The 27,459-nt window shown below is 40.2% G+C and overlaps 1 protein-coding gene across 1 annotated transcript; it reads right to left on the minus strand. All coding sequences in view use genetic code 11, as the record gives it.

The window, feature by feature from the left end:
- Positions 1–183: 183 nt before the first annotated feature.
- EGR_03723 (Mitogen-activated protein kinase kinase kinase kinase 5) lies at positions 184–27,321 on the minus strand (the record flags this gene model as incomplete). The annotated part of the gene is made up of 25 exons (XM_024492972.1): positions 184–271; positions 541–596; positions 690–757; positions 900–992; positions 1,048–1,116; positions 3,404–3,581; positions 5,224–5,389; positions 6,275–6,450; positions 7,862–7,941; positions 8,002–8,125; positions 9,686–10,150; positions 11,263–11,350; positions 12,548–12,624; positions 14,146–14,436; positions 19,706–20,090; positions 21,832–21,989; positions 22,212–22,293; positions 22,370–22,432; positions 23,742–23,909; positions 24,854–25,022; positions 25,247–25,380; positions 26,346–26,461; positions 26,483–26,604; positions 26,643–26,856; positions 27,208–27,321. 25 exons carry the CDS (start codon positions 27,319–27,321, stop codon positions 184–186), a joined length of 3,744 nt encoding a protein of 1,247 aa, XP_024352629.1.
- Positions 27,322–27,459: the final 138 nt, after the last annotated feature.

Genomic DNA, 27,459 nt, shown 5'->3' on the forward strand with positions numbered 1-27,459 from the left:
AAAGGTAATGTAGATCGGCGCAGGAATTTACAATTAAGCGATATTGGCCCTATCCAAACTGATCTGACCAACTGATCAATTGGCAGAATGGCTGATGATAGGCTGGTAAAAATAGGAAGGCGGCGAAAGACGGAGTGGAAGGAGGTACAGGGCGAGGGGAATTAAGGAAGGAGAAGAGTAACCTTAATAGGAGTTTTCGTGGCCGAAGAGGAGATAGAGGTTGGACTTGGACATTGGATCATCCACCGGGCGACTCTCGACCACGATATTCCTGTAAGAAGAAAAGAGGGAAGTGAGACCAGGATAAAGTTCCATTTTTCTGCTCGGCAAAGATTACTTGCTTTCGCTAGCATCTACAAATTGGATTCCTCGTGAAACAATAAGCAGATATTAAAATTGAGGGGCATCCAATCAAAGATAGACTAAAACCAGCTAGATTTTCTCCAAGGTCCATACGAAATGTACCCTGGATGGAGTTGAAGCACGAATCAACAATGTGGATGGAAATTTTAAAGGTAAGGTGACAAAATTTGGACTCACTTATCACTCCCTAGAAGCTGGTAGATGTGTTGCGGATCATTGATGTCCTGTGTGAGCTACAAATACCAAAATGAAGGGCGGAAAAAATGAATTCCACTATGAAATTTTGAACAGAAAAGCAAAGATTACTTTTCCAAGCGAACTCTTACCTGTCCATCAAATCCAAAACCACGCAAACCAAAGGGATGGAAAGCCAGGATCCCGTCGCGCAAGCAAACTGCATAAGGAACAGTAGTATTCGAACTACACATCATATGAAAGTACTGAAACATCTAAAATGTAGTTGTAAATTATTTTTTGCCCTAAAACACGTTAAGTTTTGACAGATTCAAATGGGAGGAGAAAAGTATGGGACCCACCGACAGATGCCACATGAGTGCCGAAGGTGATTTTTGAGATGTGCTGCCGGTTGCTGCAGACGTTGCCTCGGAAATCGACGAATTTCGCATGATCTAAGGAAAAGAAGGTGCATTTATCAGAAAATCAGGGCTAGCACCACAAGCCTACCTTGGAAACAGAGCATGAGAACGCTGTAGTCGATGTGCGCCACTTTGACTATGGGCAAGGAGTCTTCGGCTAAAAGGAAAGAAAAAGATGGAAGGAGGAAACATCAATCAACCAATCCGATATTATATTTGCATGATTTTACAATATGGTTTTAAAATATTTGCTACGAATCTCATAGAAAGGTTGGTCACCGAACTCTAGTCTAATGTTAATATTTAAGTCAAGAATAACCTACGTCTATCTCATCATTTTGAGCCTGAGGTGATGCAATTAGTTAAAACACACGTCACATATTTGTGATCCCGATCACAAATGCGCTAATGTAAAATCGTTGTCATCTGACCTCCGTATTGCCATGTGTATATTCTAGGCAGTTGTAGAAGCCATTTCTGGCAGTTTTCAGGCCAATAAATTGTTGCATCCTGGACAATTGTAAAATGCAAGTTATTCTTTAAATATACGAATTATGGAACATAAAATGTGCCAATATATCAGAACAGTGCCCCTGTTGCTACCTAGAACGCTTACATTGTAAAGAATCAACTAAATCTGATGCATGAGATTCTAGTTTTTCTGCTTTACAACAATCAAGAGTCATAAGCCTCTCTTAAAAACTACTGCTTAGCATTTGGAGATGGGGTATGCGATAGAAGAACAGCGCACCACTCGATTTAATTATTCAAATACGTAATTTTGTTGTGATGATTAGTTACTCAGAGGTGGATGCATCACGACGCTAGAAAGAAAAGAGCTTCTTGAATATAATAGAGGATAACGTGTCCCTATTGCTTAAAGATGCTCGATGGTAATGCGTCAAGAGGAACTTTCAGTAATATTCAACATGAGCGATGACAAAATAACTGGTTTGCACCTACGTCAAAAGGGAAAAGGTCAAGAAGCTACTCTACAAATGGGTTCCACGTACTGTGCGTTAACAGGTGATAGACAAAAAGCCTTAAAAGCGATCATTTTGTTGTCCTTCACTTCTCTCACATACGCCACAGAAAATGTGCCATACATTTACCGATTGACTTGGGATAAGAAATGACTTTAGTAGTGCAACGTTAAGCAAGCAAATATATCAATGGTTATTCTCAAATGACCTACCCACTACCCTTCTCACACTTCTAAGACAAAACTCGATGCCCGATTATTACAAGAAAACCCAAGACTTCACACGTTCTGCACCTCGTGCCTTACTACAAAATTTAGCAGTGCAAAGATCTCCTCTGATGGTATTTCTCCAAGCGATTGCTATCATCTTTTATTACCATTCGACAATAACATGCAATAGTTAACTAAGAAAAAAAACTGGAACAAAAACGAAACTTATGGCCTTTCTTCTGAGGGCGAAACGCTTGCTAAAAGAGAATTTTGATTTCAAATAAGAAATTCAACTCCTGTTATTAACGGAAAAAAATGTAAAGACCCACCAATCCATCAATCTAATCAAACACTGAGTCCGGAATTCACTGAAAAGACGGGCTAATGTGTTTAAAATCCTCCTCTCCCCTGAACAAATTTAACGCCTATATGAAAATGCTTTGGCGAATCCTTGAAACGTTTGTCATTGTCAGTGCACTATTTAAAGGTAGAAAACTAGAAATTACACCACAGATGTTCAGAACAAAAATTGAAAAGAGCCGCCAGTTAGACACCAAAGGAATGTAGAGTCAGTTGATAAGAGCGTGCCAGTTCAAATCTACTCAATATAGACCGTTTTACTGGCTTCAAAACTTTATAAACATCAAAAATGAGTACAGATCCACCAGTTTAATATCCAAAACCACATGGCAAAGCATCTTATTACCACATTATTAAGGAGAAAGTTACTAAACAGCATTTCTACTAAGGCTATAGAGGAAATGGAAGAGAACGCAGCAACTGCTATCTTTATAACCCAGCCTGTTCCAATTGCCATTGGCACGATTGATGCTGTCAACGAGAACCTGAAAGGAATCGCCCATTTAAATCCCGGTGGTGTATAGCTGGAGATAGGAGTATGAATCCAATATACAGGAAAAGTTCAATCCACCTAGTTGATATTTTTCTTGTTACCGTTAAACACAGTCAAGTCATCGCTCAAATTTGGATCTATGCAAGGATGATTAGCTATTGGCGACTACGAAAGTAAACGAAGTGGATAGTGAGATGACGAAAGCCAAGCACCGTTAATGCTTGTTTTAGCAATATTAATAACTCTGACTACTTGCCAGTTCAGTACAAAAAACGAGATGAAAAAATGCATCAATTTATGCGTTTGCTACAGAGCCTAAGATCTTTCCGAGACATCATGTAAATGACATTTCTGATGGCAGAATCTTGCCTTCATTAGTAGGAAAAGAAGAACACTCACGAGAAAATGGGTAAGGGGGAGGATTAATAGCATCATTGTTGAGATCGACCACGTGAAGCCGAAAACGGTTGGGATCAGAGGTCTTGTAGACACCCAGACACACTGTGGGCAGACTCTGATCGCGGTTGCAGACAAGGTCAAAGTTGTACACTGGAGAGGGCATTGAGGGCACTTCCACCTAACCAATGGTAGAAGAGGTGAGGAGAAAATAAAACGTGAAGGGAAGCAGAGAAACCGCTCAAATAATTTAAAAACCCGAAATTTCATGTATGTTCGGTGTAATTTATGAAACTGTCACTAGATTAATACCCGTTTGGTCACATTTCACTTCTAGCATATTGGCTTCACCAAATATGTTGAAAAGCGGAAGCAAGTCGCACGATCCTTATCATCATTCTGCCATTACAGTGAAAAAACTAACTGCGGGAGGTCAAATGAAGAAGCCACTCAAAAATACAGAACCTATGCGAGCAATCGGAAAATCATTCCTGCTTAATTAAGTATCTATGATGCGATGATAAATTGGATAAACTTGATCTACCATTTCTTGCATCAATCACAGGCTCTTCTTGACAAAAAATCATGTATTTCCCAAAATTTATCGCAACGGAAAAATAAGTGCAGGAAATCTCATGTACACATTCTAATCTCTTCTGTCTTTGTCGGGATCCAAATAGTCGCAACAAGTCGCCAATCACGCGTGCAACAAGACGATATATCGGTCCAACTGAGATTCCGTTACCTTGAGTCCATTTACCGTTCCCCTATAAGGTACCTCGAACATGATTTGCACAGAAAATGCTGAGGCGACCGAGGACAACGGACCTATTTTTATTTGCCGAACCTATGCTAGCACTCACCGATATAACGCGGTGAGGGATCCTAGGTGTATGTCCCAGACGTTAATCTAATAGCCATTTCACAGATCACCTCTTCTTCAATTTTTTCAAAAAACGCATGAGGAGTCGGTATCTCAGTGGGTTTGTTTTATCACCAATTTTTGACGCTGACTAGAATGTAAGCAGGTCCGCCAGGTCCGAAGGGAATAAGACGCAAATCGGCTCCGAAAATAAGCGAATATCAGCTTAAAAAGTTCGACTCCGATTCTCCTAGCCTGTGAGAATTACCAAAACTATTCATGTCTAGCTATCTAACGCAGCCACAATAATCACCAGATTCAATAATTACCGACTTTGCCTGTTTCAACGACTTTGCATAACCGAAAAAAGGGCAGTCTACTTTTCCCATAATCAATGGCGCTTTATCAAATCAGAGATGTCGATCTACCGAGTTGTCATGTAAATTTGGAGCTGATTCAGATCTTATAACAAAAATCATGAAGATACACTACTCTGATATAGGGGACTACAATGAAAATCGCGCTATCAACATTTAACAAGTAGGTGAGTTTGCAGGAGTTTCCATTTGTCGAATTTAGTGCTAATGCATTTCGTCAAAGCGTTTCTAACTCCTATCCAGCTAAATCAAGTGGGGGAACACTTAACAATCCTTTTTATACCAAGAAGAACAGACACACCCCAGTTCGGCAAAAAATTTAATCTAGCACCTCTTTAAACCATTCGCAATCCTTCCTGTCCAAAATAAAAAAGGCGGTAAAATAATAGCCAGCCAAAAATAGCATTTTTACATGAAAGGAACAAGCTAATGATTGAGACTTAGACTCAAATCATTCCCGATAATTTATGATTACGGCACAATACATGGTACTGAGAGATGGGTAGCTGCCAAAGCATTCAATAAATGAATCCAAATTCTCCATTCATTATAACCATTGCCCGAGCATTCCTATCACGACGTACGCGCTTTACTTCGACGAAAGTACTGCGAGGGTTAAACCACTCTAAGACAAGAATGGATTTGTCGATAACAGCGCAAAGGTACTTGTTCCCGTTGCTAGGGTTACGCACTACGCTAGCGATGTAGCAACCGCGGGTGTTGGGCACCTTCACTGTGGGTTGGAAGCGTCTACAAGGAGCAAAAAAGGAAAGGAGCGGACTATTTGTATTGTATGCAGTACCAATGAGAAGAAGAGAAATGGTCTCCTTTGCTCCACTACATATGTAATTTTAATGAAAACTAACGAAGATAATTTTTGGGATAAGTTATTCCTAAAGATTCAACACCAACGAAGCACCAAGAATAAGATGTAAAAGTAACCAACAACGAATTTGTAATTTACGGATTATGAAAGTTACTGAAGCTTTCGGTCTGTGATAATGACCAAGGGATAACAGGTTTCATGAAGCCAAATCAAATGTTACTAGTTACTAGTACTATGTGGTACCGATTTAACCGAATATACCGCCTAACGAAAAAGTTGCAATTAGCGCTAACAGGTTGTATTTCGATAATCAAAAGCAAACATCAGCGAATGATTGGAGTTTAGAGATTGCGTATTAATAAAAGATAAGGTTGGGAAGAGAGCTACAATTGACAGCATAAAAGGCTACTAATTAAAAACTAGGTAGCATTTGATCTTGGCCAAATGTACTCCAACCCCTACGGGGACGAATGTGTTCGCTACTGGCGCCACATGTTTGGCATGCGATTCCAGTTGAATCACAAACAGATCGGTTAAATTTAAACAGTAAAACATTCGTGATTGGTGGCTGAATAAATCTGAGTTTATGACCAGCATAAGTTTGACGAAAGTAGGCTTTTTAAGGGCTGCAGCGGCCAAATTTATTCTGAGATCCCCGTAACAAAGACGCTACCAATGGAGGAACAAGTGACTCTAGCTCTAGGTCAACCGAAAGTCGATCGAATGTACTGCTTATTTATTTGGTGATAAATCCAACTTGATGGGAAAAATATGCTATTATCATGCTGTTCGTCTAATAAGCGACTCACTTGGGAAGGAGTTTAGTGGGCAGACGCCCAGTTAAGGTACCACCGGCCAGGTCTTGACTAGTCTTGGCCTTCATGACGTTGACAAGGTTGTGACTGTAGAGGTGTGGCGTGTTACCAGATAATGACATCATAGTGTCACGGAACACTGTCAACCAAATGCACCGTCTCGGTATCAACTACAGAAACCAACACAGGATGAATGTTAACGGAAGGGTTTTTGATAATAAAAAAAAACATTTTCTCAGCCTCGTGAAGGTTGGCTATTAAGCTGGTCCCAAAACCGCCTATGATCCCAGGCTCTCAGAACCTCTAATACACTGACAATAAACTTGTTTCCCGACTAGTGCATCTTCAGATATAGCCCACAAGTTACATAGATAGAAGCAGTAAATGAGCATAACCCAAACTAACAACAATAGCTACTTAGCCGTTAGCACTTTTTTTAGTGAAACCTCTTCCAAAGCGGTTCAGCTTATAGATAGCGTGGTATTCGGGGATCCCAATTAAATCCACAGGAGGATCTACTACCACTGAGACAAGAAACGTTCGCCTCACGATTCAAAATCACCTAATTATCTTAGCTCTTGGTTACAATTCCCGGGGAAAATTTTGATAGTCGATTCAGAAGATTGACCTCGAAGAGCGTCAGTGACGCTTGAAAGGAGAGGGCTATATAGTGAAACGACGTATACCCAGCCTATATCCTGGTGCCAGCTATTCTATGTGTTGATAATAAACTCCTCCACACTAATATAAATTACTGTCTTTGGAGACAACTCAATGCACCACATTGTTGGCAGTGGTAGGCGAGCCCTATCCAAATGAACCAAGACCCCAACTTCGTTGCCTGAATGGCGCGCATGTTACAAGAGGAAGACATTTACTGTGGATAGCTGAATCTGTAGAGAATCAGGACAAGGGAACCATCTAAATCAAGTCTACTTTTGGGAACTACTCTAGTCTCCAGTTTTGCAAAATAATCAGTAAGAAAGACTCAGTATGGAGGAAGTGCAAATGCACGTAGAACTTTACAAAATATTTAATGCCGTCTGAAGCTAGGAATGGCCTGGATTGGCTGGTGGACAACATTGAAGAAATGGTAACAAGGAAGCAATGAGAACTGAATGCCAAACATATACCCGTGAGGCTAATTTGCGTTGCATGCTTCATTGAATAAATTTGGCTTCTAAGTAAATGTTTCAACAAATAGTGATTGGTATGCAAAAATATGTTCATTGTAAGGCAAACCATGGGAAATGAGTTCCTACAGTGCAGTTGGCAGTTGGGGCAATCAATTAAATAATCTCACGATTTTCGTTCCTGTCTTGCGACTAATCTAAATTAAGTAAGATATTGTTGGAATGGCTGAAGTAGAGGGATGGGCACCCAAAAAGAGGGAGGGAAAAGATCTTTTCCTTTAACCACACTCAAATTACCTTATAGTATCAGCCTACCGTTTCTTCAGGTTGTTAATAAACCTAATTCCGGACTGAGACGCGCCTTATTACCTTTCGGGAATGACTCAGGCACTAATAAGTGTTTCCATAATAATTAGGAGGTAAAAAATAAGGGAAAGGAGACACTTACCAGTTCCAAAGTTGCATCAGCTAATTCCTGCAGGTTGAGGTAGTAAATGCCGTCATTGGTGCCAAAAATTATCATTTGCGCTGAAAACAGAAGGTTGCGTCAAATAAATAAATCAATAAACAAAGTGTAGTGCTACAAACCTTTTGTAAGGGGATTGACCCAAGTGGCCGTGGCGTTGACCTTTAGAGGACAACCCTCAAATATGAGGGTAAAGCAGGCGCCCATCTGACGAAGAGGAAGACGAGTGAGAAGGAAATAATTTAACTGGAAGGGGCAAAATATATACGAGAGCAGAAATTTTACAAAGCGAGAGTAATTCAAGCTTAATGTCTGTTGTTTTCAGATACTGAAGAGAACATGATCCATTATATATTGTATCCTTTTCGAGATCCAACATAAAAGCCTCAAACCCAAAACTGACAATACACTCCCTACGCGTTGTTTTGGACAAAAATCACGATGAATCAGGGATCGCAAACAGGAAGCGTTCTCAACTATCATTACTGAGAGCGTCAATTTTATCCAGCCGATCCTGAGGCTTGTAAACAATGAGGATAATGCGTATACTTGCATGTCTCTAACAATTCTTTGGGATCAATGTGCCGGTATATATTCAAACAGTGCAAGTCATTACTATATCCTGGGCGCAGGGAGTTGTTTAAAGGTGGCCCTGTATTCCATCAAGATTGTTTCAATTCCGCGCGATACACAGAGATTTCATGGTTTTCTGACTTCAAACATTTACTTACCCCATGCGGTTCCTCAAATTTAAATCCCACGAACCACAGTGAAACTGGTGATGTTTTTGTTGAGTATTCGTGATTTATAGTTTACAAAGACATGTTTCTTCCCACACCACCTTAACAATACAGAAGTGAACAAACGGAATTCAGTCCTGTAGCCCCCCTGAGTTAAGAATTGCTTATCAATAATAAGTGCTACCAGTGGATAAAGCCGAAAACTGTTGTATTTATTGGTCTTGGATCATTAATTGTGCGACAATTTGGTCCCTTTTATACAGCCTAAACGATGTAGGAGCGCGTGACTAAAAGGTGTGCATGATCAGGTTAACTCCAGCACTTGACGTCCTAGCTCAATAATATGTATATGGAAGGTTCATTGATCCCAAGATCGCAATGATAGCTGTCAACAGGAACACAATGACCGACACCGACAACATCCGCTCGAAAAACGCAGGTGTTTGTCTCAGAAGCCATATCAATGCAAATGACAATTTCATTGAATAATTCCTTGCCGTGTTTCGGTGAAGAGTGTTTCTTATAGAGTCCACCCTATCCATAAACGAACTGCCACGAAATTTCATAATTCTGTCGACTCCTTGTATGCACAATTCAAACACCTTTAACTTCTACAATTAAGGCGTAGGTAAGGAGATTATTAACAAGCATGTCCACAACATCAAGGACTCGCCGATGTCTGGCTTTTAAGGATATTATAAACGAGTTTAATAGGGACCAACAAAAATAAATTTACGTTGCCGTTATAAAAGTTGCATGGAGGCTGATGACATAGAAATGAAACTTTAGTTTATATTATAAAATTCTGTTTCAAAATAGCTTATTGACCTGCAAGATTCAAAGCATCTGGAAGGTCTGCGCCACTGAACCGTTTTTATGTATTTATTGCTAATACAAGTAAATCAAATTTTATAACAGGCAAGATTGAAAACATTTTGGTCAATATAGCATTTCAGGAGCCATACGGAGATTGATTTCGATTAAATTTTTATGTAGATTTAAGTAACACAAACAATAAGAACAGGGAAAAGCATTTTTAACATGTAACAAGCGAAGTCCCACTCACATGAACTTTTGGCGTAGGTGGCAACCCAATTCCGTGCTCCATCTGATATTGCCTCTCCGCATGCCTCAATCCACGCTTCTCAAAGTCCGTCAGCAGACCACATGCCGTATCGAATTTAGGAGGGGGTGGACGGGGTGGTGGTACACCCACCCCCGTTCTCTTTGCCTGATACGCCCCATCACCTCCGGACAACCGCCTCGCATCCCTATTATCGGTATCCGTTGCCGAAATGCCGAAATCATGCATTGGTTGTTGCTGCTGTTGTTGTGACGACGTAGACGAAGTTGTGCTAATGATGGGACCGGGAGCAGTGGCATATGACTGACAAGCTGAAGCCACCGAAGCAACAGCCTTAAGGGCCTCGCCTTTAGGAGGGAGAGGAGGAGGGAGGGGTGCCCGGCGCTTAGAACGCATTCGGGAAAGACCTTCGTCGCTGAGACCAGCTGAGGGAACTAGTCCATTTGTCTGAAGAAGAACAATTTTGAAATGATATTTAAAAAAGGTCGGTTATGTCCACTGTCTTCTTAGTAAAGGTGGATCCATGAACATATTTAAGATGGATGAAAGGACAAATGGATGGACGCGTAGGTTGATAGAAAGATCTGGGATGCACAGACATTATGCATAAATAACTCGAAGGCAGATGAATGAGTTACGAATAGGTGAATGGCTTCAAAACAAACCCAGGACAAATAAATGGTCCTGAAATAGGCAAACCAGTGGATAGAAATTGATTAAAACTCGATAGAATCGTTTCCCAACCACACGTATGTGTCAAAGAAATAAGTACCGAAGCGCGAGCCCGATAATCTCGGTTTGTCGGATCGTGAAGTTGGCAACCATAACCAGGATCACAAAAGAGACCTTGGATCAGCGGCTTTTCTTCTCTCAAAGGTAAATCACCCACATGCTTGAAACTGCAGTTATCTAAAATCCGGTCACCTACCTACTCAGGTACATATACATGACACCGACGCAAAACAAACATGGCCAAACAAATATAGCGAAACGAATAATAATGATAGTAGGTGAATCAATAGTGAACTTGGGTGGATGGGGTTCCGCTGAGTATGCTCATTGTTTGTTTCATGTGTGGTTAGTTATGAAAGCATTGACCTTTATTAGGCAGAATATGGAAAAAACATGTAAACCCGAAGTGAGGGTTTAAAAAGGCGAAAAATAGACGAAAGATTAACGATACTATCCAAAGAGTATTCACTTAATCAGCCGTTGATAAATCTACTCATCCATAAATCCTCCCAGCCATGATCCGCCTATTCATTCATTCACCCACCTATTCATACGCTAGTTTTTGCTTGCCTTTCACTAAATTCGCACTGCTGCCAACCAAGATTCCACAGATTCCACTAATAGCACTTTTACAAAAAAGGTTTGTAAACGAAAGAAAATCGTTGAAGGAGGATTCGAGTCATTTTCTAACTGATAAAGAATAACTTTCCATACATTTCAGAAATCTTCCCGATAAAAAAAATAAAAAGGAACTAGTTGAGAGAGACAACTGAATGAAGATACTACACCAGCAGCAGATTTTAACGACTTGAAAGTGAGCAACTTACCCCACCAAATTCATCAGTATCCTCAAAGTTCTCCGATTCATAGAAGCTCAGTCTCCCAGCTTCCTCAACCATCTCAATTTCCGAATCCCTGCAAAAAGAAGAGTAGGGGTGTTAGAAATAGAAGAGAATCCCACTTGTACAGATTATACATCCAACGCAGAACTTCTAGTAGTCGCCAGAGGTTCCAGCCGCCACATACTGGTGGAACGGCCTTACGATTATATTCTTTCTGCTACAGCTCACCAGCCTCTTCGCAAATTTATAAAGTTCTACCAACCTGCCACAGGAAGTTTGGATAGTCCTTTAGGAAGGACTCAGATGCTGTATTGGTGGTATTTTTTAATGCATCAAATACAAACATCACAGAAGAAAGCATATTCTGCGGATAAATGATTCACAACAAAAGTTATCAAAGCTACGTCATTTTTTAGTCATCCCAATCATGTATTTTGCTTAAGGTCAAATAACAGTTGTACGAACAGCAGGTGTCCATTGCAGGACTGCCTATCCCATTTGCATAAAACGCATGAACCACGTTAATACATTCCTCATGTCCCGAGTAGCTGATTGGATTCCAGATTGACAGCTGGGCGACATGGAAATGAAATAAAATGAGCGAAATGGATGAGAACTTTTGGCTCCCTGAAACAACTTGCAACTGGGTTTTCATCAAATGACTGCTTCTACGTAAATATTGCTGCAAATAGATTAGCATATAAAATGCCCTCGTTGCGAGGACACTCTCTCCCAGAGGGGCACAAAACTAGTGAATCCCCGTAGCTCTGAATACACCAAAATTGGCGTGACAAGGCATCACTGACACCGGGGTCAAATATCTCGCCTTCCCATGACCTTTATTCCTCGCTAGTAGGTGATTTTTAATCGTCAACTACGTTATGATAGCTGAAACAGAAGAGTGACTAAAGAAATCGACGAGAACGACTTATAAAAAAGAGGTAATGGAGAAGAAATCTATCTGACAGAAAGACTAATTTACACTAAATATATAACCATACAGACTGATTTCCCCGGGTTTCGGTGTCTTACGTGATGCCATACAAACCTACAAAAACTTGGTTTTTTTACAACTTTGGGAAGGACTCGAACGCTACAGCTTGATCAATGAAACAAATAGAAATGAAAAGAAAATCTAGCTTTATTGCGTCACACATAGGTATCCATACAAGTAAATGTAATCACTTAAAACGGTATACGCAAACAATGAAGGCTCCTGCTTGCGTACACGAGACTGAAAGAACCCAATAAAAGAACAAAAAGGACCTACATCATTCCATCGATAGGAGAATAGAAGAGTTGGCTCTGTCGCTTCTCGTATTCGTCCAGCACTTCGGCAACCAGGTCCTGTGACGGGGAGAAGACGAAGACAAGTCATTTCTTGCAACAGCTAAGTAACTAGATAGATTATAGTGAAAAAACAGCACGAATACTTGAAATACAAAGGTCGTGTTTACTTTGGCTATTGATAATTGCGAAAAAACCCACAGACTGCCATGTGTTTGCCAAGAAAAAATTCCGTGACTGTTGTACCATTTCAAGAGTATGAAATGTTCTATTAAGGAATCGACTATAGCATGGGTACATTAATAAACAGGTTCCGTTCGGTTAATACCAGGAATAAAACAGTCTGAACTTCAAAATGGAATTTCTACCAGCTGCTAATATCACAGAGAAGATGGATGTGACTAGTAGGTGATCAAAATGACTAAATGAAAGTCTTGGTACATTCAGCATCAGTACCACCCTATAAGAAGGGTGATCTGCAATTGATGAGGCAGAAGCTCGACAGGCTTAGTGGCTGAATAAACTACTTCAAATTTGTAGAATATGGGGTAGTAAGAACAGAAAAATGCTTTAATGAAATCGATAAAACCATCCATCTTCAACGGCAATTCAAGCGGTTACTATTTCACTCAACGATATTGAACGTTTAAAATGAACAAAAAATAGAAGACATGATTCATGATTTCCAGTAAAAGCGTTATCCTAACACATACTTCAAAATTGCAAATACCGGCTAAAATCATAGAAAAATCAGGAAATCTGCAATCAGTATTCAGCTTAAATCTGCTAAATATTCAAAATCTGACATTTCTGGATTCGATTTCTTAGGTGCTATTTCGTAATCTAGCCTATTAAATATAAGGACAACAAATGAGAACCACATTGACATAACTTATAAGCAAAAGTTTAGAGCTGGCAGTCTGTTGGATTACAAGGTAAGGCATCCAGACAACACGTCTTGTTCATTCAAACGACAAGTTATAAGTATTTGAAAGTCGGAACTGTCGATACCCCTGACAATACCATATAGAGGTGCACCGTTAACTGGCACGCTATGTACTGGAGGGTGTTAGTTTTTTAAGTTATCACCTACGACATTGACCAGACGCATCCATCTCAAATCGTATATAACATGAATGCAAAGCAAACCAAGCAATCAAAAGAAATTTTAGTTTTGACTACCATTTTCATTGTTGAAAAGCCAACGCGAAGTGGTGCAAACAGCTCAAAATAGACCACCTAACGAAGTGTTTGGTTAGCTAATGAGCCCTCATATAATTTTGGCTGATATTCTAATAGAGGAGGTTCTGGTCCTGAAAATGAGCAAGCCAAGAAGCACGTGTTAGACAGACCGGAGCTGAGACTAAGGCGGTGGTGGGGAAATATGAATGAACTAGAAAAAAAACAATAGCAATACCCAAGATGGATACATCTATCTTAAATTACTTTACATGAATTAGCAACAGTGAGTTTTGCCCTAGTTACCGCAGTACAATGGTATCAGAAGACTTAAAATAAATCAATAAGACCAGAAAATAAGTTACTTTGAGGCCTGCCACCAAGTCTAGAGTTTCCACTCACCTCACTGCTCTCATTGAGACAATTCTCAGGCAGAAGTCGATGATCCCCTGGCGGCCATCCGGCAGAAGTAATTGGTTGATCCTGACCACCCGCCGGTTCAGAAGGGCGTCGAAGGGAGGCAATACGAAGACGTGGTGCACCCTTCGCGCACGCTGCGCTGGTGCTAGTTGCTGCGGAAATCAGAACCTTTAGTGACCTAGGCGGTTGTGGCGGGGGACTCTCATCCTCTGCGACCTCCGCCGTCGCTGATGCTGTCATGTTGATTTCGGCCTGCTGTTCGCGTCGATTGGCCTATGAAGGCAAGTGAATGGATGCTTAGTATACCGACTGGTATTATGCAGGGAATCGCTCCACCCTGTCTGGAATACTTTCTAATACTTTCTATTAAATCGACTGTTGAACTATTTATCAAAGTCGGAGGGTGCACGGAATGCATAATCTATACACACTGGGTAATATTTCCGTTCTTCGAAGTTTGAATGGAAGAACACAAGTTTACATTTAATAAAATTCATTTTTAACTTCCAAGTGCTTATCAATCGATTATAAACTAAAACCAGTCACTACAGATCGAAAATCCATCAAGCATAATAACGTAATTTGGAAAAGACAATCAGCAATTTAAAAAACGACAAGGAATCAGCATATCAAACCCATCCACAGCACAATGTAGCCTTTTTTGGAAATCGAAGATCAAAACATTTCCAAGTGACGGCTAATGGAAGCGCATATTTGAGATGGTGAACGCCTGTTAGAAAAATTAGCCAGAATTTTCGAATTAATCCTTAACACCACTATTTAAAAAGAATTTCGTTTAAAACGCCTAGAACTACTTCTCAATCTTAAAAGAGCCAGTCAATCTATCGTCAAACTACTTCTCTGCTGCCAGTACAGAGATCGGAAGCGCTTGGAACACACTACTCCAAATCCTTCTAGGAGTAGATTAAGTAATTTGTACCAAAATTTATGGAACCGATTCTCGACCTAATAGGTGTTTGAACACTTCTCTATCAAAAATACAAACACACTTAACCACCCAATTAAGGCAAGTTTCTAAAAATTAGGTTTAGCGATTTTGGCGATGTTACAAGACGCAGCTAGACAGTTTCAAAAGAACTACCGTTAGCACACTAGTCATCTTCCTATTCAAATCTATAGTTTTGTCAAACAGCAATATGAAAATGAAAAAAAGTGACGAAGACAAGCGTTAAAACTGCAAATGGACTACGAAAGTCTGTAGTTTAACCGATGCAATGAACGAACTAGAAACGTCCACCTCTAGTGTATTGTGGTTCCTACTAGAAAATGTGGATTCAAACATTTAGAGCCTGTATAGAGCCCATACTACGGTTTTCCATCAGTAATTTTAAATCTCCCGGATGAAACTCATTAGAACAATCCACCATTCCCACTCGTTAGTGCCTATTATTGGATCAACCATCACGACGGAATCGTTCTTTCTCCACACTGCTCTATGATTAAAAGCTGTAGAAATGAAAGTGAGGGAGCTTCGGTATCTACGTCCAAATTAATAGCATTAATGAGCAATCAAAATAAGTTCTAGTGTTTAAGAATGGATAAACGGTTTCCCAATTTTAAACATCTGTAAAACAGATCACCACAAGTTTTTCCTTAAAAGACCAATTTTGGGATCCGTGAAGCTTTGATAAGCTCTATGGGTCTTGTGTAGCATGCGTGATCGAATGACATCAAGTTCGTTATACAGACCTCAATAACTTAAGTTTTTAAACTTTTAGTGACATGTGGAAAGCATCTCGTAAATACGTCTCCATATACTAACAGACTAAATATGATTCGCCCAAAAAAATCACCAAGAACATGGCTGGTTAAGTTTAGCAAATTCCCTTTACTGACCATAACTTCATGCAGCCATTTCGAATTATTTTTTACGATAAGAAAAACAGTTTTCAACATCCTATTCCAAAATCAACACAAACCCCGTAATTCATTAGTCTACTGCGATAAAATTCTAGTTGTAACCCGCTTAGGGGTTTTACCTCTGGGTGAAAGAGTGAGAAATTTCTCTAGAGTTGATTTACGAGGTAGGCAACCGAAGCACCTCAATAACGTGGAAGAGAAGAGAAATTTTACTAAATGCCAGAAAAGATTTGCGTTTGATAAAAACCGGGTAGATAAAGATAATAAGGGAAAAATAGGCTCAAAATATTAACATTTCCCAGATTTGAGTTGTAAATACGAATTGCGAGGGAAAGTGGTGAATTCAGGATAGCATGACTCTATACTCTTGTTTTGATCTATTTCGTGTCAGTAAATGATGTACCATATCATGGCTGCAGGAAAGGTAGAAAAACCGATTAGACTATATTGAAGGGCATCCAAAAGTACGTTTACAACCTCAGAGAAATGCTACTTTTGGGAGTTGTCTAGGTGACAAGAATTGCCACAAAAAGGGATGCATGATAATGGCATCAAACACGTTTAAGCCGGTTCAAATGCAGAAGTGGAAAAAAATGGATGATTTTCTAGTGAATTGATAACGACTTTTCAATTTTAATGTACAAAATCCTTAAAAAAGCCGCTCTCATTTTGTTAATCGCAAAAGGAGGAGCATGTAAGAACGAAGATGTAATTTTTCCGACCAGAAAATAGCCAGAAGTTCCAAAAGTACGGTTTTCTAGATCACTTTGCAAAGAGTTTTCAGCATCAGATGTCAAAGATTCCGTACCACTTTCTTCAACCATCAGTCAAGACGAGAATATATATGGCCTTACATTCTAGGAAGTGCATGTGTAATGACGTCTTTCTTAATTCAATGTCACCAACACTTAGACAGCAGTCCCTTTTGAATCCTGGAGGAAGATATTTTCTTGAATAACCGATTGAGTGATTCGACGTAGTGCAAAAAGGGTATGGTTAGACCAAATTTTTTTTGAATCCCAGGGAATTGGAAATCAGCACGATTCAAACGTTCTAAACCCTCTAGTTTAACTACCCCAACTATTTATTGGTCGACGCCATTTATCTTGATTCCAGATCCCCTTGAAGGATACCTAGGTATCCCCTCATAACCTCCTATTTATCAGTACAGAGGGCACAAATCAATGCTCTACCAGCTCCTTAGTTATTCTGGAGTGGCAACATGCCCACGTAACATGGGTAGAAAAGAAAGTGCCGGCCACCGTCACTTATTACCAGCCCACTCACCTTGACATTCGCTTTGTAAAAAGTACAATCCACTCACCTCATTGGTTAACTTACACACACAGAGCTAACGACAAATATCAACAACAGTGAAATTCAACAGACATTCTCACTTCAAATGAAAGATAACGAAGTCGCAAAAAAAATAACTGGAGAGAAGAGCCCAAGATTAACTAGTGTGCAACCCAAATTTTCTCGCAAAAGTCAAATCAACAAACTGGTAAAGTGATCAACCAGTGCTAAATTGTCTCAAAAAGACCTTAGTCTTCAAGTTTAGCCAAGTATGTCATCGTAACATAACTGGATGTAGCTATAGGACAAATCTTTTCCAAAAGCATAATCTGTGCAGACAGTTATTTTGAGTGGTTGAGGAGAATTGTTTGATATTTGACATCTGGACGCCTCACAAAGTAACACTTATTCCCTTCTTAGTTAAGTCAAAGCACATAATCACCTTCCACACATTTTAATTCGCAGCTCGAGGCAGAAAGTAAGCCCAAAAATGTACTAGTAGCAAATTTTAACGACTCTATGAAATTAAATCGTACAAATATGCGCCTGATAATATGAAAAATGTACCCTTTCACGATATCTCTGATAAAGCATTCAAAGTTCACAAAGAGGGAAGCAATTTGGTTAGCGATTAAATGGAATTCCACCGATGCAGAGTTGAGAGGAAATTCTGTCAGCCTCCATTTAGCGGAAACAAATCAGCTGCCTCCCTGTTGGCGAATTCCAGGGAGCGTATACACTTTTCTACGCAGAACTAAAGCGTTCCCCAAACTTTACAAGCAACAGTTAATTATTATGTCGCAGAATTTGCCCAAATGGATCTGCGGTTTCTTCAGCAATCCACTAGATCACACTGATGGGTATTCAGTGGGGCAAGATCGTGTGATTTGGGCCTTCAATCATGAAAGGAGGTAGCGACCCTATTAACCATCCATTTGAACGAATTAAATTGTATTTGACAGTAAATGATACTATTTTACATCATATTGGAGACAATGCTAAAGGTAAAGCTACTGAAAACATTTCTATACAACTCCGTGTTGATCTCGTACCTAACTATATTATAAGACAACAAAAGTTTAACACACAGGCCTCATATAACCTATCAAAACTCAATCAGCCACGAACAAAAAATTTGCAGTTTATCCTACAGATACCTAAAATTAAGGAACTCCTAGTTCCTCCTTCGAAAGCCAGAAGATATCGTAACTGACATTCGTCACTATTATCGGCCTTTTATCTATACATCTTTCGACCACAAGGCGGTAGGTGAATGTGTTACACAAACTGGATTGCAGAAGTAGACAGCGATTGACGTGAAGATGAGGCTAGCGATAAGCCACAATGAATGAGTACGTGACTGGTCTTCACACCTATAACCATAATTGGAAACACACCTCAAAAGTCACATCCAACTTGCACGTAAACCTACCAAATATATTAACACCTGGTGCTGCTTTTATGGATTGCTCGACGCAGTGCACACAAGAGCAGATGCATCGAGGCAATGTTCAGCACTCTATAAACTCAATTTCTTACATTGTTTGATCCGATAATAAATTTCACTCTATGGTGTTCCAATTGTGACTATTAGTGTTTCCTTTCCTAAGTAGATGATGCTAATTTCCACCATCCCAACCTCATCATTATTGAGGCCTTTTGGGTAACATTTAAATTTTAGATTTTTTGATGAAAATTAACACTGATGAAGCCTTCCCCTCTCACCATTTCAAAGTTTTCTGATTTGCATTTTTGAGATACCAAGTAGTCAATAATTACAAAGAAATAGGGTCGGTACGATGGGTCAATAGGTAGCAACTTTTGTTCCCCATTTGCCGGCAAAAATTGAACCACATATTGGCCATCCTCACACTTTTAGAATTTAAAATTCGTAAACCAGCTATAATCAGTACTTCCGAGGATATTGGAAAAAAGTATTTTTTTTTCTATTCACCACAAATCACAGTTTGCGTGGAAAGATGAATATCAGTACTTTCTGGTAAAATGAAGACAACCCGTAAAACTACCATTCAAGCATCGTTAAAATCGAGATTCTAACGCTTTTCATGTAAGTTCTACAGTTTATGCTAATATTTTCAAAGACAACACACATTAATATGTGACTGAATAAAGAAAACCTGAAAATAAATCAAACATCGCATCATCTTCACGAAATGTGTGGTTTACAGTTTAAACAGTTTCGAATTTGTAACCATATTTTCCTTGTATCCAGACACAGACCCCTTACGTATTGCACATCTAAAAGCTGTATGGTGGCAGAGACATCATTTCCCATCGGATTTATACCAGGTCCTAATCTTTTAATCACCTCTCAATATCTCGCAAAAGAGAATCGAGAACATACCTGATCCACATCTTCAGGTCGGCCATTCCGATCAGGTAGACGATTTTGCACCAGAAGAGACTGTGGTCGCTCTCGACTCACGGAAACTGGCCAGATGGGTTGTTCTGCAGCCACTAAGTGCTGCGGCTGCTGATGCTGCGGTTTCTGTGGGATAGGAGGCGGTGGTAGCGGCGGCTGAGGTTGTACTGCCTCCATAGCGACCTTGATCTTTGGACCGGAAACGAGGGGAGCAGGAGTAGCTGCGAGCGCCATCTTCTCTCGCTCCTCTAGAGTGCATTTACGGTCGAGGAGGTCGCGGGTGGAGGCGATGGAGAGAAATGGATTGGAGACGAAGTCGTGCTGTGGCAGTAGCGGTGGAAAAGAAATTAATCCAGGTGGATTTATTCTACCAAATACAGAAGTTTCGAATCAAATCTGGATTTTTGTGAATGCAAAAAGAGAAATAACAAGCTTTGGAAGTGGAGAATTTGCTTATTTCCCGACAAACTCCTGGTGCGTTTAGATACTCATCACATTCCCTGAATGGTAGGCGAAAAAGCTCGACAGAAGAAAGGCATCAGCACAGTTGAGCCATGTTAGGACAGCCTGAGATAATCTATCCACCTTGATTGGTAGCAATTTGGAATATTTCATAATGACGGCTTAAGACACAAAGTAGCTAGCAATCTCCATCTCCCATAGCAGCCTCATTCGAGAAGATTTCGTGAGAATATGGGGAGAAATTAACGTGCTCTCCAGATAGCAATTCTGTTCTATTGTAGAGCAAATTAACACACCAACGGAAGCAACAATTCTAAACCTATCAATGAATTAATTGTTTGACTGAAAATTTCTGCCCTATCAAGCAATGTTAAATTTTGGAAACTAATCGCATGATAAGTGGGAAACAAGTCTGAGCTGAAAGCGGCTGTAGTAGGAAACAGATTATTGCGAAAATACGGGCTTGTTTTGAAGAATCGTACGAGCCTTGGTACTCTACGTCTAGCCCTTGTCGAATCTATTTCCACTGTAGTGGTTAAAACTTTCGAGAAGAATTTAAACAATGGAAACCGTTAGGGAAGACTATAATGCCCTAGGTGAAATAAGGAACCAAGCTTTCAGTTTCCTTAATATTCCAGACAGTATTTATCTAAAACTCGTGTTCAAGAGACTATCGGCGTTTAATATTTGACTTTAAAACAAGAAGTCAGAAAGAGTGATCATTAATTGATAGTTCCCGAGTGTGTTATGTGACTGATGACCGGTATGCCGACTGCTCTTGCGGTTTAACACAGAAGTAGGGGGTCTTGTACGCAAACGTTACCGAGGCGGGAGGAATATTGCTGTCATACGTGGAGTATTTCGGACAGATTATACCTACCATAAGCACAAATTCATTTCCATCGACTGGTGACGCAATACGAAGGCAAAGTTCACTTGCTCATAGTCATCTGTGAGAAAATTGAGGAATTTTGAAAATAAACATGTTTGTGTGATCAGTACAGAACACTCCGCACGTCCAGCTGGAGCATACAGGATCGGAACTGAGGCCCAAGTGGTGAATAATGATGAACTGAGCTAAAAGCAGATGTAGTGGGAGGAAGTGGCAGCGAAATCCATCTCAAAGTACGCAATAGTGAACAACCATTTCCACTTTCCATTAACATTCTTACGTTTTTACCTGCTAATAGAGCAGTTTTGGAGGAGCCATTAAGAACAAATCTGAAGACATATCTTAGTTCGAGGAACTAATTTGCAGCAACGAAAACGACGTTTGGTTGGTGGTGAATGCAGAAGACGTTAAACAATTTTTTGCGAAAAATCCCGTTCCAGTGGGTGATGTTAGTCGATTAAACTATGAGATATATACAGCAAATTATGGTGGAAGAAGAAATATCCACGTTAAAATCGCCATAAATTTGTAGCGACACCAGCTGAATTTCAGGTGGTCGCCATTTTATTTCACTAGACAGAGACTGTACCGAAAAAACTAAACGATCATCCTTCGTAGTCAAAAAAAACTTTTCCCTGCTACTTTGTAGCAAATTAGAAAATCGCATCAGTTTCAGAGCTCCATAACCAGTGCGACTAGTACTATCAATATTTCCTTCATGCACATCGATAATCTATTTCTTATTTTGGGTTACATTGGTTTCTTGGCGTTGCCGACCGCAAAAACCACACCAACGGTTTGCAGCACTTTTGCCATCGGGGCCTGTCTCAGAGGAAAATCGACCACCGAAGTCCAAGACGTTTTACTGTAAATATTACATCCACCGTCATTGGTTGCTTTGCCTTTCAAATGCTGGCCCAAGGAGAAAAAGTAGAACAATCCTTAAACCAGGAACGTCTTTCATCTACTTTAGTAATGTAAAGTAAAAATAATCGGCTCCCAACACGCTTTTGGTGCTAGTAAAGACCACATGCTACCTATTTGTGACGCAAGGACTAGACGGGAAGGGCGGAGCGTCTCAAGAAACCCCAGTGGCGAACGTATCAAGCCGCAGAGAAAAGGAATGTGACTTACGGTTAGAAGGACAGATGCGTCGGGACGATTGCGCTCATTCTTGGTGAGGCAAAGTTTAACGAAATTTCGAAACGCCCCGCTCCTGAGATGAAAGTTAACGAAAACACATAAAAGCCGTCAACAAGAGACTGAATGAAGACAAATAGATGAAAACATACCACTTCGATCGCTCCTTCAAGTTTGGTGGCTTGTAATTTCGTGCTCCGAGACATTGAAGCGCCCTAAAAAATAAAACAAACAGACATCAGCGGGCAGAAATTCACAACTTTTAGTTTTTACCAAGGCTAGTTGTGAGTTGTGAGAGACACTGCAACTAAAGATCTGTAAATTAATAATAAGGCTGTTTCTGAACTTATACGTCTTAACAACGTCTATAAGCGCCACGCTGGAAGTGTCCGATAAACCCTTACTCCTCTCATAAATAATAACTCTTCTTGAGGATTCCAAGGAGGCTGATATCTGAAGGGATCAGTTGATTACTGAAGGGGTATATGTTGATCCCGCCGTGACGCAAGAGAGAAGGGTCAAGAAAGCTCCGTCAACCGGGTGGCGATCGCCCCTTGGCAAAAGACTGAGCCAAATCTATACTGAAAGGCTATTGTAACTATAACAAATCTTGACAACTACACTAACCTCAAGTTCCGTATTATGACCAATAAGACAGCGGGAGCAGATCTAACCGAGGTTTAATCGTAATATTTCGACAGAACCTGTGCATACTGATTTTAAACCTGAAAGTGTAATACCTTAAATATTGCGGAAGGCTGAAAATGACTCAGACAGACAGCCGGATAAACAGGATGAACATAACAATGGAATAGCAGGATGGAATGAAATCGAAAAGGAAACTCAAGGAGTTGTGTGAACTTGAAGGTTTTGCAAAACCGTTTTCACATTTGAAATTTCCGAAAGAATTACTGCGCTGAAGAAAGTCATTCAGACTTAAACAGTTCACTAACAGATAGACTCCATTGAAATCGAAGAGGAGCGATTCTATAGTTTGATCGGGAATAGTTTACGATATTATGCTTTAAAAAAATTTTTCTTATTTTTGGATTACTTGCTACCTCATTTAATTGGAGTGATTTCCGGTAGAGAAGAACTGTGCGACAGAATGGTACCCATCTTTATTACCTATATATTCAAAATGAATAGGGAGGACTTCGAATTCTAGTTTGATTTAGTCTCTATAACAGTAGTAAGATTCAAGCAATAGCTTTTCAGGGTGTTTACAAGTCCAAATTGAAGAACACTACAGACCCGCACGCCTTGGAGTGCCTTTGAGGATGATTTAGGCGCCGTTTTACCATTATCTGCCCTGTGTACGAATAAGCCAACTTTTAAAATTTTATTGAATAGTTAAATGAAACTTAATTAAACCGGCTGTACTACTCCACCGGAAATCCGGGGACATATTCTTTGCCATGACTATCAGATTGCCAAACACCAAGAGTTCAAACTGCTTAAATTCCAGAACCGCTTGTGAGAGGGGGTTTCAAGCTTTTTACTGGGCTACCGTAGCGGTACTACCTGGCGTAGTAAGCGGCAAGTAAGGCCTTTTTCTTGTATGAACAGGTGAGAAACGGGTCCTTAGGTGAGAAATTCTGTTCTGAGGCACGATGCAGTGCGGGAAATGATACACCTAGGACGTGGAAGACCTCCGATAAGACTAAGACAGTGGTTGGCAAGATAAATAGCCTGAAGGAAGTCGTAACGTAAAAAAGTAGCAGATACATTAATTCATCCGTCAATTTGCCACCTGTTTAGGGCAGCTTTGTGAAACAACGGATACCTACGTAAGAAATATATCCTAGTTTCCAAAACTACTTCCATCTTGGCACAAACATATGCAGTAGTGTGAAAAATTCAAAACAATAGGGAATGAAGTGTTGGAAAAACGATGGTTCAAAAATTTCCGTTCTGAATTTTATGCATGAAAGTGAACAAAACATTGTGGGAAATCCAAGATGAAACAAAGATGCGAATAATTTGAAGACGTTTCAAGTAAAATTAAAATGGGAATCTTAAAATATGGGTCAAACCTGGGATCGGCTTGATATTTACCATGAAAGTTCGTATTAGCAGAAAGATATTATAACCCCTTTGCTACTGGCTGCTCTCCTCGTAGAACCAACGGAATTATGCGCCAAAACAGGACACAGTAGTGTGGACTGAGAAAACATTCAAGAAACCGTGGTTGGGGCTAAAAGACCGTAAAATTTAGAATCTCGAGAATTTAAGGTAATGAATAAACGAATCCATGCAATAGAAGCCATCCCAAGTTCAAAACTCAGCGAAATGCCTTGCTTTGATAGACACTAGATGGATCTAGTTCCCCTAATTCTTGAGCAACTTAGCATTCACAACTGAAGTGACAACCAAAATGAATACCTATTCGAAGGAGGGTAGATCATTCAAATGCCTTATTGAGGCCTTTCACACCCGTTAAAATAATAAAATTATCATAAGTGATGCAACTGTCAGCTCGCTTTCGTATCGAGTTAAATTTAGTGAGAGAAGTCCAAGTAACAACAGCTAAATTCAAAGAGTCAAATTTCAGCGTTTTCTATGGACGATAAGTGGAATCTAAGCCATCGAACAACGAAAGTCTCGGAGATTCGAAGGAAGTTTGGGGAACTTACATGAGAGGATCCAAATCAAAGAGCGGAGGCTGCAACTCGGCATATTCGATGGCCGTAATTCCCACCGCCCAGATATCACACTTCCCATCGTAGCCGGTCCCCCGATTCTCTACTGAAGCGACCTCCGGTGCCATCCTAAGAGTAGAAGGACCAGAAATCGAGAATTCACCTGCAGCGCCATTATTGAGTTATTTTCAAGACATAATAGAAGATGCACTCTAATTCAGTTAGCTGTAGAATTATGATCCATCAAGTGTTGGAAAATCCTTAGTATTTTCGGTGATTGCAACTCTTGAGAAAGGACCTGATGAATATATCCCAGTTCAATTCCAGCCTAACATTTAAAACGGTTTTCTTTCACCGGAAAGCCAATCAAGGTGGTTTAATTCAGACCTTTCACCACATTTAGCCCATCCAATCCGGTATTTGCTGTAGACGTAATCGTTCTACTGATTTTCGTGCTGCTGTGATAAATGACGGCAGATTGAAGACTCTTCTGTTCTCCCTTTACTGAAGGGAAGCGCAACCTGCGTACCAGGATAGCGTTTCGACTTTTTCGTACACTCAAACGGATCACTAGCGTAGAAATTAATTTAAAAGATTACTTAGATAGCCTTAAAATGGCAACGAAGTTTAACACCTTTGCCATCAGAGTCTGCCTCAGAGAAATATTGGCCAAAACAGGTGAAGTACTTCACCGACTCAGCTGCTGCTCAAAAACTACGGACGGAATGATCCTAGGAAGAAAAATGTCCTCAACATTTTAAGCTCAAAAAACCTGTTAGCGTCAGATACTTGTGACGTGTGGGCTCAGACAAAATGGATCGAGATGTCGCATATGTGGTACTGGTTATGTGTACGCACCTCTTCTATAAGAACCAAGCATAACTCAGCGCCAAAAGAATACTTGCCATATTTAAAAAAATGGAACATTTCGCGTGACCTGTGAGAAAATTCAATTTGAAAATGGCTTCCTATGAGCAAGCTACCATTCGGGTGGATTGTGACCAAACAGACTGAGGGAGATATCGTTCATTCGCAAGTGTTAAACATCCCCAACCTTGCCAAAATGCTATTCACTTAAATTTGGAGCGACTTTAACATTACAGGGGACGGATGAACAGGGTGCAATATCCTGCACGATCATATGTGGCCGATTTACAAGAGACCAGTAGAGCAGAGAAAGCGATTCACCATGATCAAAAAGTACCATAGACTTGACTCCTACCCCCTCCCCGAATATTTCCATTCAAAAGAATTCGCAAACTGGACACTTTTAATTTACTAAAAAACAACACTCCGACAGTCGCGGTTACTTATGTGAAAGTGCGCGCACGTGCCCACACAATTTGCCATAAAATGCACACTAACACGTCCACACACAAGTGACGAAACGATATGTGAAAGTGAGTAACATGATGGCAGGCAAGACTACGCGCACTATAAAATTAGCTGTACCAACGGCAGGAATCAAAGCAGGCACCCAACTCACCAGTAAGGCGTGCCGATTACCGTGCTCCGTTTAATCATCGAAGTGCTCAGCTTTGCAGCAACACCAAAATCAGCTATCTTGACTTCACCGCGATCCGTAAGAAGAATATTTGCACCCTATGGTTGAAATAGCAGTACAGATAATAGGATTGCCTTGATGTCCCGATGAATCCGATTTCTTTCATGCATATGTCGCAGGCCCTTTAGTGTCTCTCTGGTAACGAATGCTATACAGTCCTCTTGTAGGGGAATACGAGTATCTGTGTAGAATCAATATTTGTAAACTAAGGGTACGTACAGAGATAAATGTCCTGCATGGATTGTCCACCACAAAATTCCATACAGATCCAAAGTTTGTTGAGGCGAAGGTAGCTGCCATAATACTGCACAATATTAGGATGAGAGCACTCCATGAGGGTATGAATCTCCTGGCATATAGCTCGGATGTCATCCTTAGGATCGATTTTCATTATCTTAATGGCCACCAGTCGGCGATCATCACGTCGTTGTGCCTGTACGAAAAGTTAATCGTAAAGCCATCAATGTTCGCCAAGATATTACAACAGAGCCACACGTACTAGTTCTAGTTTTAGTGGCACTCACAAAATGCATGGAATCAAATCGAAAATGTGTAAATCCAGCTCTAATTAAGAGGTAAATGTGTCTTAAATGTACACACGCGGAAAACGCATCAAGACGTAAAAGCCAGACCCCATAAACTTCTGAACTGTATAGTGCACTTTGTAAGATAATAAAATATACACATACGCATCCAAGTACTCCAAGTACAGGTATACAACGGGAAGCTGAAATACGTTGATGAAAAACAAGGTATCTTATTTTGGGAATAAAACAGTCTGTACCTTGTACACATCCCCATATGTGCCACTACCGATGTTCGCCAGCACTTTATATTCTACCTTAGGATCAGATTGCTTAACAATCTGCCGAAGATACGCTAAATCTGGATGATGCATCGACAATTGATGAACAGCATTTGGACCGCCCGCAATCTGCTTTATTCAGATAAACGACTGTGCAATTATAAACAAGTATTTGTTTAGGCTAGAAAACGTTAAAGTTTTACGTTAAAAATGTGTAAAAACTTAACAACA

This window comes from Echinococcus granulosus (assembly GCF_000524195.1).
Source record: "Echinococcus granulosus chromosome Unknown EG_S00020, whole genome shotgun sequence".
NCBI lineage: Eukaryota > Metazoa > Platyhelminthes > Cestoda > Cyclophyllidea > Taeniidae > Echinococcus > Echinococcus granulosus.